This window comes from Erythrolamprus reginae, chromosome 4 (assembly GCF_031021105.1).
Source record: "Erythrolamprus reginae isolate rEryReg1 chromosome 4, rEryReg1.hap1, whole genome shotgun sequence".
Taxonomy (NCBI): domain Eukaryota; kingdom Metazoa; phylum Chordata; class Lepidosauria; order Squamata; family Dipsadidae; genus Erythrolamprus; species Erythrolamprus reginae.
This window is the reverse complement of record NC_091953.1, coordinates 23,440,608-23,457,751: the sequence shown is the minus strand read 5'-3', so window position 1 is coordinate 23,457,751 and position 17,144 is coordinate 23,440,608. Positions and strand designations below refer to the sequence as shown.

The 17,144-nt window shown below is 39.2% G+C and overlaps 1 protein-coding gene across 3 annotated transcripts in view; it reads right to left on the bottom strand.

The window, feature by feature from the left end:
* TNFRSF19 (TNF receptor superfamily member 19) overlaps positions 1 to 17,144 on the bottom strand; it is a 144,239-nt gene that overhangs the window by 23,956 nt on the left and 103,139 nt on the right. For 2 of the 3 annotated variants that reach the window (XM_070749779.1, XM_070749781.1), the window contains exons 2-4: positions 4,241 to 4,330; positions 2,117 to 2,227; positions 371 to 549 (exon numbers count right to left, since the gene is read on the bottom strand). In XM_070749779.1, the coding sequence (XP_070605880.1) occupies positions 371 to 549; positions 2,117 to 2,227; positions 4,241 to 4,306 (356 nt within the window). In that variant the 5' untranslated portion in view covers positions 4,307 to 4,330. Of the gene's footprint in view, positions 1 to 370; positions 550 to 2,116; positions 2,228 to 4,240; positions 4,331 to 12,870; positions 13,095 to 17,144 lie in introns of those variants that run through there. The other variant, XM_070749778.1, reaches the window with a different exon arrangement.

Genomic DNA, 17,144 nt, shown 5'->3' with positions numbered 1-17,144 from the left:
ACGCAAAAGGACGCCGCAGCGGCACCGCAAGCAAAGGGAGGTCCTTTCACATTAAAATTTTTTTTGCCCAACACTACTTAATACCAGTTGACAATTTTAGTATCAATTAACATTAGTTATATAAGTAAAATTGTGTAATGATGTAAACTGCACCATTTCTTTAATAAATATAAATGCATTTATTATTAATATTATAAATATTGATATTGAATGGACATTTGGAAGCAACAGACATTCCCTTCTCTCCATTTAAACCATGAAAGCAAGTTTTCACTGCAGTGTACAGAAACATTGTGACAACTTTAAAGCCAGTCAAAACTGAGAATCCCCAAATTATTTACAGTCCTTCATGCTTCCTTCTATAACTTACCCAGGCAAGCAGTCTCCACAAACAGCATTGCTAATGGCAGAACAATTGCTTTTCTGAAATCGATTTACTGAAGCACAATCCAAACATTGTTTGCATTTTTGAAAGCCCCAGTCCTCTTTGAATCGGTTTGGCCTGCATGTCATGCACTGGGCATCCTCGCCATATCCAAAGCCGCATTCCTGTGGAATTAACAAACACTGCTGAGACACTTAAAGAGACAGGAATGAATGCAACAAAGATGAAATGCAGCCTCAGTCTAATTATTTCTGAAAATAAAAACTTTCTTGAGAGAAAATAATCTTTTCCGCAGTTCCTAACATGCTGTCCATTGCTAATAATCCCCTTAACTTTTATAAGAAATACTAACTTATCCACTTTACCTCAAAAACCTTATTATTTGAATGATAAAAGACTTTGTGGATTCCCACTGTTTCATTATTGTAAACTTATGGAAATTGCTAGCATGCATGTCCATCTTTAAACCATGCCAACAATGTCAAAATTTAGAAGCTAGCCAGTCCTTCAAACAATTATATAACTAGAAAAATAATTTTAATATAAACTTGCTGAGCAAAGCTGAAGGTGTATATGATCAGCAAAAATGCTTACAGCTATTATTTTATATAAACAATAGAAAAAGCTGTACAACTAAATGTTAAACATAGGGCAAAATCTCTCTCTCTCTCTTCCATCTCTCTCTCTACCTAGTCACATTCCGCAATAAATGGAAGCTCACATAAAATACATGAAATTGTACATAAGCAAACAAAATATCAGAAAATATAATAGAAGCATAAAATTCTATCAAGTAAAAATATGTCAGAAAATTTTAAAAAAAATACTAAGATAATTCTACCTCTCCTCTAAAAACTGTTTCCTAATAGGAGCTATTTACAAGAGGTGAAAATAAATTTTCACAATACAGTATATAGTATTAAATAATTATTGTTAGACAATTATCATATGGGCAGATCCAGTTCTTTACAGAGAAAGGAAGATCAGCCTGGTGTTCTGTTACTTGTGGAGAGCTACAGGGCTTGGTTCCTTTTAACTTCAATATGAAGCCAGTGGGAGAAGAATCTATCAGTATGGGGGCAATCCGGGCAAATTGTTGATCACATCTGCATGTACATCACCAATCTGGCAGTGTGGTTAATGTTTTGATTCAATATTTGAAGATAACTAGAATCTGAATGAGATGAATCAAGTGAAACTAAACGCAAACAAAATACATTTGTTGTTTGTCCACTGAGATTCTCACATGTTGCCTTTCCAGGAAGTGGAAAGGCTAAGTAACCATGACTTGGAGATCCTCTTGAATTATTAGGTACTACTCAATGAGCAAGTAGAAATTATGGCTGCTGGTCCAGCGTCAGCCTTAAATAAAGCAGGAGCATGAACATGTCTCATCTATTGCACTTTACACCAAATGAGGCTACCTTTAATTGGTGGAAAAAGTAGCAACCAGTGCAATATTTTCTATGGAACACCATGAGCCCAGTAAGCCTACACTATGGCCCTACATTACCTTAAGTGGGATGGGTGGCCATTCAAAGAAAATATATGAAGGAATGAATATTTAACCCTTAAACTATGAAAACACATCTCTAGTAAATAATATTGCAACTTCCAAAATAGTTAATTTACAAGTGCTCTTTCAGTGCTATATGTAGTGGAGAAATATATTAGTAATTATCATACTTGAAAAATCAAGAGAATAATTTTCAGAATTTTATATGAACATACCTTCGATAATTCCATTCCAGGGCCACACTGTTCACACAATATGCAGTTTCCATCATGATCTCTGTACTCCTGCTCTCTACACTCTCCAGTTTCACCAATTATAACATCTAACTACAAACAAAAGAGAAGCAGTTAAAATTACATTGTTAAAAAAATGAATCTTTCAAGAATACCGTTCTAGAGATACTCAGAATTTGCTCCCAAGAAATACAACTACAGAAATGTACATGGAATTGCTAATCAAAGTTCAGGAACATATATAAGTGGAAGAGTGGGGGGTTTTTTGGAGGGGTGGGGAGAAAAAAAGAGTTTTATACTGCAAGAACGAGTGTAGTATAGTAGTCTATAAAGCAGTGATTCTCAACCTTTCTAATGCCACGACCACTTAATACAGTTCCTCATGTTGTGGTGATCCCCCCCAGCCATATGTCTAGCACCAATTCTCCCAACAGTGCTTTAAGCTGATTGGCAGGAAGGTCAGAGGGACACCCCCACTGTAAACGCCTGATTGGTCGGATTGTAAAAATATGTTCCAAGGCGCCAGAATAGAATACCATGGGAAATTTGTCTTTTCCCATGGGCTTAGGCGACCCCTGTGAAACGGTCGTTCGACCCCCAAAGAGGTCCTGACCCCCAGGTTGAGAACCACTTTTCAAAGGTGCTTTTTCAAAAGACAATTGGACTGGTTTTTTCCTTGAGGGGGAAGAACAAAACCAAGAAACTTAATGAGTTGGTTCATGGGGGGGCGGGGGGCAGAGAAGCAAAATGTTTTGTTCTTCTTCCTCAAGGAAAAAAACCTCAGTTACTATTTGAAAAAAAAGCACTTTGAGACAACCCACGACTTCAATTGCTGAGAATCTCCACAGACATATAGTAGTTAAGGTATTGAACTTGAATAGGGAAGACCCCTGCTAAAATCCTCACACAAGAATGACTTGGTGCCTGGGGGTTATTTGTGTTATCTCAAGGCAATCTATCTCACATGTATATTGCAGAGATGAAATTTTGCCATACTGAGGTTTCAAAAGGGGCAACAAGTTCACTTGTATACCACCCCTCCAAATGATTTGTACAGATTGCTTTGCAATTTTTAGGCAATTGAGAAATCACCCGCGCTTATATTATTATGATGGTTGGTTGCACAGCCAGCCAGATGTTTAGACTACATTTAGCAATTTTATCTATCTATTGAGTTCTTCCCAATAACCTGGAATAGGCAAATGTTGTTGTTTGATGGCATTTAAAGGTATTGTTGCAGAATGTAAGCTGTTCTAAGGAGAACTGCCTTTTGCAGTGATTTTTTTCAATGCAATAGTATTGAAATTGTGCTCTGGATGTTTTGGGATTCTACACAAGTCACCTATTACTATTGATATATTCTTGCTTTCTTTTGCCATAGTTATTCTATTTTTATTTGCAGATTTTTGTATTTTGAGATTTTCTTCAGTCCTTGCTCTTCTCTTCTGCTATTTCCAGGTATTACTATATTTTTGTCTTTCTCATCAACAGTTGTTAAGTCTGCGGTGTTGCATGGCAAGTTTTGAATTCAGATGTCCCAAAATACTTTAGTTGTTTCATTTTTTATTACTTTGTCATTTTATGGACTCATCAGTACTTACTTGCAGGCAAATTATATTTTTTGTAAATATTCCAGTACAACATTATTATGGTTTGTTGCACAGTCAGCCAGATGCACCATTATTATTACTATTATCTGTCACAGTCAGCCAGATGTTTAGATTGGATCTGGCATTTTTTTCAACCTGTCGAGTCCCAAGGACCTGGGGATAGACAGTTGTTCTTGTTGTTTTTACAGTAAAATAAATATATGTTAACTTAGCTATCCTTAGGCTAATGTCAACTTGTGTTAATCAACTTGATTTTGATCAGATTAATCTGATATAATAAATAATGACATCTGGTCAGTAAGTCAACATTTATAAAAAAGCAATTCCCTTGCTGCAGTGTAAGCAAACAATACAAATGAATAATACTAACTTTACAGTGCTTTGCATGCTGGTTTGCGGTCATAAAACAACTATCCAATTATTTAGTTTTTGGACTGCGAGAACATTTACTAGTACAACATACAATGCATAATAAGAAAAATGTTTATTTACTTACAACATATATCAAAAGTATCAGCAATCTAAAGATGAAATATTGCCGCTCAAACTTTTGTGCATGCATTTTTCCTTTAAGAAAGAAATAGACCTGTAAACAAAAAAAAAATTGTGAGGTTGTAAAGTGCACATTATGCTTTTCCTATATAATAAATAACAGGCAGTAATAATGCTATAGATTTTATGTCTGAGTTGAAATTTCAGTGATAAAATTCTCGTAACCACTTTTAGAATGCTATCTAAGCATTTTAGAAGAAGGGACAAACCCATAATTCTTAGTAATAGTAGAAAAATGAAGAAACATTATTGACCAAAATGTCAATATGGTTGTTTAAAATATACTAACCACAACAACATTTACCATATCACTTGTCTACTTTGCAAACTAGCATTATATTGCATTTCCTAATTTAGTTTAAATTACAATTAAACCAGGTTAACTTCCACTAGAGGAAGAATGATTTAATTTATGAAGATATAAACAAAGGCAGTTTGATTTCCTAAATCAAAGAACTTTTATTAAGCATTAGGTTTCCAACCATTAGACATTTCAAGTAAATTTATTGATACCAGCCCCCCTCTCTAATAAAATTCATTTTATTTTTGAATTTGTTTAAACCAGAGACCAGCATACTTCATTTAAGATTCTAATAGATATGTACCCTAATAGGCAAAGACAAGTCTAAAGAGGGAGAGTTATAGTCCTCTATGGTTGTATGCAATTAATAGTTTTTTAATTATTTGAGTTAAGTATATGTATTGTATGTAATAATATGGTTAGATATGTGAGCTAATGAGCAAATATGTCATCATAGAATTGAAACAAAGGGCTATATTTTATATTCTTCTAGTCACTTCTAGACAACAGTTTCCAGCAATATTTGTATTTTCCAGCTACTCCAGTTAGCATTCTTGCTGTTAGCACTTTCACTCCCTTGTTACTCAATTCAACTTTCTTTGTGTCTGATTTTCTTGACATTTAATTGAATATATCTGATCTTTTGCTTAACTCCCAAATTCAATCTCCATAAAATACCGGTTATAACCTGAAGTCACTGTGATATTAATCCTATTTAGTCTATCTTTTTCTGTATCAAAAGGTTAACTTTCTGAATATCTCCAAAATAGAAGAGCGTTATATGTACTGTTAGTAAGAAGCCTAGTTTAAATAAAAAAGATTTTGAGGCCAATCTGAAAAGTTAAAAACATCCCCAAATAGTAAACTTCTATAATCTTGCCAATAAGACTATATTGATTAAGTTACTTAATTCAACCCAAAAAATATTTACCTTGCTTTATAATTTGGGAAAAAATATTTTAAGCAGCAATGATGTATGTAATGGCTGAATCATTTAGATCAAATCTATAATATCTACATAGATTTACATCTATGTAAATCTATGTAGATATTGTAGTAATCTGTTGTAAGTCGAGGACGACCTATAGTCTGTAATAATCCTATTGCATGTGTTTAATGTAGAATTTAAATAGAAGGCTAACCAACTTCATATTCATGTTCATTTCTTTCAAAGCCATGAAAATCTATGTAGATACAGATTACTAACACAATCTGAAGTTAGTTGGGGGAAAGATCAAAAGCAACGTGAGAAAATATTATTTCACTGAAAGAGTAGTAGATCCTTGGAACAAACTTCCAGCAGACGTGGTTGGTAAATCCACAGTAACCGAATTTAAACATGCCTGGGATAAACATATATCCATTGTTAGATAAAATACAGGAAATAGTATAAGGGCAGACTAGATGGACCATGAGGTCTTTTTCTGCCGTCAGTCTTCTATGTTTCTACAATTCCTTTTCTTTCTTTCTTTCTTTCTTTCTTTCTTTCTTTCTTTCTTTCTTTCTTTCTTCCTTTTCTTTCCTTCCTTCCCTTTCCTCCCTCCCTCCTTTTTGCTATCCTTTACCTGCTAATTCTGCCACCTCAATAATTAACCTTGCTACCTGTTTAGACCAGGCTTTCATGGCTTTGAAAGAAATTAACATGAATATGAAGTTGGTTAGCCTTCTATTTAAATTCTACATTATTACAGACTATAGGTAGTCCTCGACTTACAACAGTTTGTTTAGTGACCTTCATGATCACATGACAATTCAAACACCCGGCAACTGACTCAGATTTATGGCAGTTGTAGTGTCCTAGGGTTAAATTATCACTGTTTGTGAACTTCTGACAAGTAAAGTCAATGGGAAATCCAGAGATAAAACTCTGTTACTTGTTCAGCCGTCTTATGACACAAGCCTTCAATTAAAGGTAAAAATAGCCAAAGCAGACACACACACAGGAAAATGCAATAATAGTTTCTTTATCCAAAAACTAAATAGAAACAAACCTCCCTTTCTAAATTCAAAGGGATTTCTTGTAAACACAAAGCTCACTTGAATGCAGCAAGATAACAAAGACAAGAAAACGCCAGTCAGTTTAACAGTAACTTTGAAAATTCATCAGAAAATTCATCGTTGTAAAACTCACAGTAGTACCTCTACTTATGAACTTAATTCATTCTGTGACCAGGTTCTTAAATAGAAAAGTTTGTAAGAAGAAGCAATTTTTCCCATAGAATTAATGTAAAGGCAAATAATGCGATTGGGGAAACCACAGGGAGGGTGGAGGTCCTGTTTCCTCCCAGGAGATTCCAAGAGAGGCCCCACAGAGACTTCTCCCCACCTTTTCCGGCCCTGTTTCCTCCCAGGAGATTCCTAGAGAGGCTCCACAGAGGTTTCTCCCTGCCTTTTCCGGTTACAGTTTCGGAGGCTCGGGTTTGTAAGTGAAAAATGGTTCTTAAGAAGAAGCAAATAAATCTTGAACACCTGGTACTTATCTAGAAAAGTTCGTAAGTAGAGGTGTCATTCTTCTCAATTCATCAGAATGAACTTTGTACTAAATCAGCAGTATTAATATTTACCACATATAAACCAATTTTAAATGTCTGAATGCACCCACCATATTTGGAAACATTATTTTCAACATCAGGGTACTCTGCAAATGGCTACCAAGTGTTAGGTATTTAGTACTAATACTGCATCACACACATGCTGATATATAAAGATTTATTTCAAATCTTTCCTTTTCTAGGTTTTCTTTTGTTTGCTAATGAAATGTGTGAATGCATATCGGGTGGAAACAAAAAAATCACTGAATTTTAGGGAATATATTTTACATTTCAATAAAATTTACCAAATGTTTGAGTAATGCTAGATTTGGAGTTCAGTTAATTAATTGCTTAATTTTAATATATTAATGAATAGTAGTTTCAGCCTTAAGCAGGTACATGCCAGCCTCATCTTTAATGTCATCAGATATTGTAGTTAGCTGTCGACTTTCAAACTTTTAAAATGTTCCACAAAGCCCGAGTGCCCAATTATCATATACAAATCTACTGCAGGTATGAACTTTCTACAGAATTAAAATCTCAAGCTCTCTCTTAATTGGCAACTGAATTTTTTTTCCCTATAAATCCTAGCAAGAAGGCTAGGAATATAATGAATTAACATAAATGTATAAGTGATGTCTGGAGCAATAGGCTTCTTCTTGGAATAAAACCATATCCCATATCTTGCAAGTAACAAAATCCCTCCCCGCCCCGCCCCCCCCCCAAAAAAAAATTGCCTACAAAGAACAAGAAGGGACAATAAATAGGGCAAATGACAGGTTTTAGTCACGTCAAATTCCCCTTTAAACACCAAATATGGCATGAAATAATTTTCATTGCTTCCTAAAGGCTAAGACTGAGGAGGCAAGCTATTTATTGGATAGGGCAACCACACAAAAGACCTTGTTCCTCACTCCATTCCTCTAGGAGGAATATGGAGCAGCTCTTCCAGATCTGAATTCAGAAATTCTACTTGGAACATACTGTTTCCAGATAACCAGAATCAAACTGTTTCTTCCAACACCACAAAAAAAATGAATTAGAGTATTCATTCAAAGAATAGGATAAGGAAATATTTACACAATGAATGTTTAAGTATATTAGATAGAAACAGTAGCTGAAAGATCATGTTTGTTTGCCAACAGTTTCATCATACAAATAAAGGCATTTACCCACAGCAGTAGCAAAGCATTATTGAAATCAAACAGAAAAATAAAATCTAATTTTACCAACTGAATACCAGCATTTCTGGCAAGAGTAAACCTATTCATTCCCAACCATCACATGTTGATCTCAGTACTGTGTGTGGTTTCTGAATTTACACATATTTATAGACCAGAGTTTGCAGATGATAAGTAATATTAACATCTCTTTAAGGGATCTACATTGCAGTCCTACAGAAATATTCTTGGTAACAAACCTCATTGGGCATAGAATAGTATTCCAAGGGAGACAAACAGCATTTTAGTCTTCTACAACATTTCATTCTTTCCTTTGATGGATGCCCTCAGAAAGTACAAAAACCTAACAAGCTCAAAAACCAAAACAGAAACACAGAGTCTAACCCAGCAAACCTTTAAAAGCAGCAAACACAGTTAAATGTAGCAAATATCAATGACGAAGAGTTTTCTTTAACTCCAAATGGGATCTTCTTGAACTCAAATTAGTTTAGACAAATGACAGAAAATATCACTGAAGATCTTGTTGTTAGTCTTGTTGTACATTCCTATGAGCCATAGAAGATGAAAAACCTGTAATCTCTTGTTTTAGCTGGCATGTGTTCATATGACAGATCACAAAAACAGTCCATGAAATTGATTTTGGTTATGTATTAAAATAAAGCCAGAAAATTGGGATAATCCACCAAAAGTAGTTTGGTTTATAGCAATGAGGACAATCTGATTCCCAAGATTATTTGAAAGTGACCCTGCTATGGAGTGGAGTTTTCGCCGTTTATTTCCCCCCCCAAAATACTTTATTGGTTTTTCAAATCTTTAAAAAATCACAAGAAATCATTGAGCAGTTGTACATCATCATATATATACATTTATTTCAGGGGTGGAGCCCTATTCCTCCTGCTACCAATGCTTCGCCTGCATGCACATGCATTCCAGCGGGTTTTTGCTTCTGCGCATGCAGCAAGATCTCATGAGAGGATATGCGTGCGCGAGAGATTTTGGTGATTTTTCTGCTTCCGCGCATGCACAGAAGCCAAAAATGGTCAAAATCTCTCACACATGTGCGTCCCCTCATGTGTAGAAGCAAAAACGCAATTGGATGCGTATGCACACACACAGGTGAAGCAAAGTTGCGCCCAGCTCAATTTTTGCTACCAGTGCGGCGTCCTTTGCCATTTCAATAGCAACTAACAGATTTATTTCATATTTCATATTTATTTCATTACCATATTTACATTATTAACAGTATTCTGTGTTCTTGTTTCACCTTTGCTTTTTTGTTCGCTATCCTCCATCCATTGATACCAGTTTCCCCATATATCATAGTAATTTGAATTTTTTTGTCTTCTTAATTCTATAGTAAGTTTATCAATTTTTGCGCATATTTTTAAAAATTATTAAACTTTCCATAGGTATCACCGTTTCTTTCTATGCGTAAACACAACATACATGTTTGTGTGTGTGTTTTTAAACATTATTGCTTATTGTAATAAACTTAGAGGCCGCCCAACGCAGGGGAGTCTGGTGTCAGTGAGATAACCATGACAATCCCCACTGAACCTCTGGCGGAGAGTTATGGGAAAGCAGGAGCCTCCCACCACAGGCCCCACCCTCTCCGGCATCTGAACAAGTGCAAGTGCCCTGCTGCATCAGCCTCAAAAGGCCCATCTTCTCAGCCATTGTATCTTCCACAGAAGCCAGCGGGCCAGATATCTCTGAGAAGGGGTGTCCATATTCACACCATTGTGCCTGCCATTCCTGTCTTACTGTCCTATTGTCCAAATTTACCTGTACCTACTTTGCTTTTGTTTATGTTCATACCAATACCTGCTATCTTTGCTAAATTTACAGGTAATTTGCCATCCAAATACACCTATCCAAATACACCTAGAAGATGAAAGACTTATTAGCTAAAGAGCTAATAAGTCTTTCATCTTCTTTAGCTCAGGAGAATACACAAAATTGATGATCTCCAGTCCTATTGCTATTGGCCATCTTTTCCAGGGATCCCCAAACTTGGTAACTTTAAGACTTGTGGACTTCAACTCCCAGGAGTTGAAGACCACAAGTCTTAAAGTTGCCACGTTTGAAGAACTCTGGTCGAAATCAATTTCCATTTTCCAGAAGATCCAATTTAGGGAATATGAAAAGTCTTCATCAAGCTGAATTACTAGTGTTCAAAATAATACATCCACGCAGGGGGGGTGGGGGCATTTGGCGATGATGCCTGCCTGCCTGCCTTCTCTTTTAACCTGCACTTTGTAGTGGTCCCCAATCCCCATTATTAACCAGATCCAACTCTTAATTACCTTGTTTTATGTTCATACCACATTTGTTTATGTTCATACCAATACATGCTATCTTGTACATGGATGAATAGATAGTTAGTTAGTTAGTTAGTTAGTTAGTTAGTTAGTTAGTTAGTTAGTTAGTTAGTTAGACCAGCGTTTCCCAACCAGTGTGCCGTGGCACACTAGTGTGCCGCGGGACATGGTCAGGTGTGCCGCGAGCCCAGCTTGGCTGGAGCTTCCCTGGCTGTGACGGGAAGTGAACTTTTGGGGCTCGGTGGGTGGGCGCCGGCCACTATTGTTTCTAAGCTGCGTGGGCATGCGCACGCAGTCATTAGGACACCCCCCCCCCGCAGAAATTTGTGAAGTGGCGCAAAGCCACGCAGTCCTGAATCGCTCCCTTCTCCGGCCAACAAAGTCGGCTGCCCAGGAAAGCGTCGCCTTTGAAAAGCGCGCGTTTAAAAAGTGCGCTGTTTTCCCAGGCAGTCGGCTTGCTGGCCAGAGAAACGAGCGATCCGGGACTGCGTGGCTTTGCCCCGTGATGACAACGGTGCCGTGGTGGCCTCCAAGTGCCGCCCTTCGTGGCGCCCCACCACCCGTTCCTGAAGGTAGAAGTCGGGCAGGGTACCGGGAGGCGGAGGCGGTGTGTGGCCGGGCGCTGAGCGCCATAGACACCTGGGAGGGCAAAGGGTTGGATGTGGCTGCTGCCTCTTAGGCGGAGGCGAAGGCAACGGCGGAGTTTGCGCTGGGGCCATGCGGGGCCGCTGATCCAGGGGGCCGCGGACCGGCAAGCCGCCCTCCACTCTCTCTCCGCTCTCTCTTTCTCTCTATGTTGCCGGTGTGGTGCACGAGCGAGAAAGAGAGAGAGAGAAAAAGGAGGGTTAGAGAGAAAGCAAGAGAGAAAGGAAGAGAGAAGGAAAGCGAGAGAAAGGGAGAGAGAAAGAAAGAATAAAAGAGATAGCAAGAGAGACAGAAAGAGAGAGAGAAAGAATGCAAGAGAGAGAAAGCGAGAAAGGAGGGAAGGAGGGCGAGAGAAAGCAAAAGAGAGAGGAAGGAAGGAAGAAAGAAAGAGGGATGGAGAGAGAGGGAAAGAAAGAGATAGGGGAGAAATAGGGCGAAAGGGAGGAAGAGAGGGTTTTTTTGTCCAAACATTTTTAGTCCCCCCCCCTCAGTGTTCCCCAGGATTTTGTAAGTGCGAATAATGTGCCGTGGCTCAAAAAAGGTTGGGAAACACTGAGTTAGACAGACAGACAGACAGACAGACAGACAGACAGACAGACAGACAGACAGACAGACAGACAGACAGACAGAAAGATGTATTCCCCTGAGCTATAGAAGATGAAAGACTTATTAGCTCTTTAGTAAGTCTTTCTTCTTCTATGTGTATTTGGGTAGGTGTATTTGGATAGCAAATTTACCTGTAAATTTAGCAAAGAGAGCAGATATTGATATGAACATGAACAAAAGCAAAGTAGCTACAGGTAAATTTGGACAACAAATTTACCTGTAAATATAGCAGAGAGTAGGTAGGTAAGTAGACAGACAGACAGACAGACAGACAGATTCCCCTGCGCTATAGAAGATGAAAGACTTATTAGCTCTTTAGCTAGCTTTCATCTTCTTTGTGTATTTGGATAGCAAATTCACATGTAAATTTAGCAAAGATACCAGGTTGGTAGGTAGCTAGACAGACAGACAGACAGACAGACAGACAGACAGATGTAGTCCCGTGAGCTATAGAAGATGAAAGACTTATTAGCTCTTTAGCCAGTAAGTCTTTCATCTTCTATTTGTATTTGTATAGCAAATTTATGTGTAAATTTAGCAAACATAGCAGGTACATAGGTAGGTAGGTTAAATAAAATAAAATAAAATAAACAAAGCAAGCAAGCAAAGCAAAGCAAGCAAGCTGCTGGCAAAGGAGGACCGAAGCGAAACAGAAATAGCCCTCGCCCACTCCGGCTTTCCCAGCCCGTGTATCCTGCTGGCCAAATCCCAGGCGTAGCTCTACTACCCGCTTTGAAAGCCGGCCATTTCACCATTTCTTCGTGCAAAACAACCCCCCGCCCGCGCGCGCCGCCTTTCCACCGCCCGGGGTCCCCTCGGCTCCAAGAGGGGGGAATCCCCCGCTTCGCCTCGCCTCTCGTGCATTCCACCTCAGCCCCTTTTCCACATCAGCTTCTCGGCTGTCCACAGCAGAAATGCCGCCTCCTCAGGTCCGGTCCACCCACAAGAGACAGCCCCGCGCGCTCATCAGTCCCCCTCAAGTCTCTCACCATCCAGAGTCGTTCCCGAGTGCAGCGCTTGGGACACGGAGGAGCTCGCGAGGGTTAAACGACCCCCGGGAATGGCGGGGCAGCGGCGGCCGCTCTTCGCCACCACGCAAGGGTCCCATCCAGAGCAACGCCGTTTCGGCGGCTCAGTCGCTCCCCGGCCTACACCCCCCCCCCTCGCCGCCGCCTCTTTCTCGGCCCTGCGGCGCTCTCTCCGTTGCCTAGGCAACCGCCCGCCGCTTGCGAGCTCAAACCAATCGCGCGCCGCTAAACCACGTGATCCCGCCCGGAGTCAGGCGACGCTTAGAAATGCGAGAACCGCCGCGGCCGGGAAAAATAATTAAAAAATAGGGGAGATTTCTCCCCCCCCCCCTCTCCGCCTCTTAATCTTCTTTTTATATTTAAGGCGCAGAAAGTTGTACTTGGGTAGGAAGGGACCGCGAATCGCCTTGAGAGGAATGCCTTGTTTTTACATTGACTATACTGCATTGACAGAACACCCTACGCCAGTGTTTCCCAATCTTGGCAACTTGAGGATATTTGGACTTCAACTCCCAGAATTCCCCAGCCAGCGAATGCTGGCTGGGGAATTCTGGGAATTGAAGTCCAAATATCCTCAAGTTGCCAAGGTTGCGAAACACTGCCCTATGCAACTAGACACAATCCTTGGAACTACGTCGCCTTAAACACGACCTAAGCGTAGCCCGTGAAGTCATCTGCTACAGCGTCCTTCCTGTCAACGACTACTACAGCTTCAACCACAACAACACACGAGCGCACAACAGATACAAACTCAAAGTAAACTGCTCCAAACTCATCGCATGCAGCTCATAACCTATTAAACGTCAAGGTCCTCTTCGGACGCGATGGACAAACCTTCCCATGAAAAAATGGCCACAAAAGATTGAATTGGGTTATGTGTTTATAGACTCCCAAAATTTGAATAATTAGCCTGAGTCCTTCGGGATTGGGCAGTTTAGCAGTCAAATAAATAAATAAATAAATGACTAAAAATCGTGGTTCATTTTAAAACAAATAAGTGTGTTATATGGTGAATTTGTGTTGTCTGATTCAGATGATGTGATTAGTAATGTGGCCATTCTCTGCATTGGAAAGATATCTTTTTCCCCTTGTGTCTAATGTCAACATAAATGGATTTTGTTTATTATTGAATTCAATGTGGATGCAACTGAATTCTAACCATCTCTCTCAGTGGCTCACAGCCATAAAATAACAATCAACAAAATACAGACAGCTGACCAAAATAAGCACAGAAACAGTTACAAAATAATTACAAGATGGCAATTTAACAACAAAACAAATACAAAAGAGACTCCCATCAGAGAATCATATTGATACTAATTCCAAAGCCTAGATCAATAGCCAGTACTTTTCAAGATTTTCAAAAGCATCATCAGAGTGAGAGTCATACAGATTTCGGGGGCAACTTAATCCACATGCCACTACAGAGAAGGTGTTTTTCACTTTTAATTCATGGTGCCCAGAACATGTCTATTTTTCCAGATCGGGCTATTTCCATGAGAGTCGGTGACTTGAATTCATCCCAGATCACACCATCAGATTGCCCCTTTACCTTGGTAGACCTGTCCAGTCAGAGTCCAACTCAGAATAGATTTGACCAACTGCAGCTGCTAAATAGCCAGAATATTTTCACAGCAGCCCTACAGAGCTCTATACAACACACTGGATAAACAAGGTGTTTGTTCATTTATTTGTTTGTTTGTTTATGTGTTTGTTTGGATTTGGACTTGGACGCTACCCTCTTTGAGGACACGAGGTGGCTCACAATATATCCAAAAGCAGTATACAATATAAATATCTGCTGTCGTTTGGCGGGCCCCAGGGGAAGAGCCTTCTTTGTGGTGGCCCCGGCCCTCTGGAATCAACTCCCCCTGGAGATTAGAACTGCCCCCACCCTCCTTGTCTTTCGTAAATTACTCAAGACCCATCTATACCGCCAGGCATGGGGGAATTGAGACACCTTTCCCCCAGGCTTTTTTATATTTATGTTTGGATATGTTTGTGTTGTTTGCTTTTTAAATATGATAGGGTTTTTATGTGCTTTTTAATATTAGATTTGTTTTCACTAGAATATTGTTTTTGTTGCTGTTCTGAGCCGCCCCGAGTCTTCAGAGAGGGGCGGCATACAAATCTAATAAATTGAATTGAATTGAATCTGAAATCCAATTAATTTAATATAGCTGCAGCCTGTCAGCATATGCAATTATGGTGGAGAAATCTGGTGGTTTGTTTCCCGCAGTTCCTCAGTACACACCACATGGCAACCAAGGCTTCACCTGAATCGCACATAAGTTCCTTGGGACCCCCCCCCCCCAGCTCCATCTGGAATCCAGTAGGATTTATCTGTTAGTCAATTCACCTAATGAAGCTTAACTCAATCAAGCCAATCAAATAAGCCCTATCTTCCCATAAAGGAGGCAAGTTGGCTCTAATATAAGTGGATACATAGGTGTAATATAGGTGGATATGTAATATAGGTGAATTAAAACATGACTTTTGATGTTGGCCTTTCTTAGCCACTAAGGTACCCTAATTAGCATCATGAAGATAGCTTTTATTTGGTTGTGCACAGCTGAAGCATACAGTACTAGGTTGTGTTAGCTAACTACCATTTCCTCCCTCTTGTACAAGTGATTGCATGCAGAGATCTACTTTTGAATGAGAGGAAAATGTACATAGTAACAATGAAAACATTAGCATGCCTATGCTTTTGAAGAACATTTCTCGTTGCATCTGCTGTAATTAAAGACTTAGTCATAGCATTAGTGTGAATTGCATTAATACATTTTTAAAAGATTTCCTGAATATTTCTGATGAATTAGCTTTTCTATAAGATGCAAATGAGCAAAGAATTCCTTATACCAGTGATGACGAACCTTTTTTTTTTTTTTGCTTGGGTGCCGAAAGGGTGTGCGCTCTTTCTCTCGCGTGTGTGCTCACACCCATAATGCAATGTCCTCTCCCTTTATTTATTTATTAGATTTGTATGCCGCCCCTCGTGCATGCGCACAAGGCTCAGTGAAACCTCTGGACTTCTGGTAGGCCCATTGGACCTTTTTTCACCCTCCCCAGGCTTCACGAGAGCCTCCAGAACCTGTGGATGGCAAACAATGGACCCACTAGGCCTAACAGGCTTACTGGAAGTTTGTTTCCGAACTTCAAGAAAGTTTGGAAATAGTTCCAAAAGGCAATAGCTCAGCAGTTGTACTGGAAAGGAATGAATATTCGCAGACTTTTCCTTTCTAGAGACTCCTAGAAAAATCCATAACTGAAAGCTATTGGGGACCATCATGCTTAGTGTTTTCCCGAAAATAAGTCACCCCCGAAAGTAAGACATAGGAGAGGTTTTGTAGAATTGCCTAATATAAGGCATCCCCCAAAAGTAAGATGTAGGAGACGTTTCATTTCGCAGCATTCCCGAACAGAACATATATAACATATATTTGAAGAAAGTATAATTGTTATACATAGAAATAATGGTACGGTTGTAGTAAGAAATTGTTGAGAGGATTCACAGTTTATCTGGTTATACTGGTTTGTGATGGCAACTACTGTACAGTATATAATAAACGTTCATTTTTTTTGTTCAGCAATACATGTGAATAACACATCCCCTGAAAATAAGATATAGCACATCTTTGGGAGCAAAAATTAATATAGAAACATAGACGATTGACATCAAAAACAGACCTCCTGGTCCATCTAGTCTGCCCTTATACTATTTCCTGTATTTTATCTTAGGGTGAATATATGTTTACCCCAGGCATGTTTAAATTCAATTACTGTGGATTTACCAACCACATCTGCTGGAAGTTTGTTCCAAGGATCTACTACTCTTTCAGTAAAATAATATTTTCTCATGTTGCTTCTGATCTTTCCCCCAACCAACCTCAGATTGTGCCCCCTTGTTCTTGTGTTCACTTTCCTATTAAAAACACTTCACCCCTGGACCTTATTTAACCCTTTAACATATTTAAATGTTTCGATCGTGTACCCCCTTTCCCTTCTGTCCTCCAGGCTATACAGACTGAGTTCATGATGTCTTTCCTGATAAGTTTTATGCTTAAGACCTTCCACCATTCTTGTAGCCCATCTTTGGACCCGTTCAATTTTGTCAATATCTTTTTGAAGGTGAGGTTTCCAGAACTGAAAACAATATTCCAAAACTGAAACTGAATATAAGATGCTGTCTTATTTTTGGGGAAACAGGGTATCGGCGAGGGCCCTGCAGAATG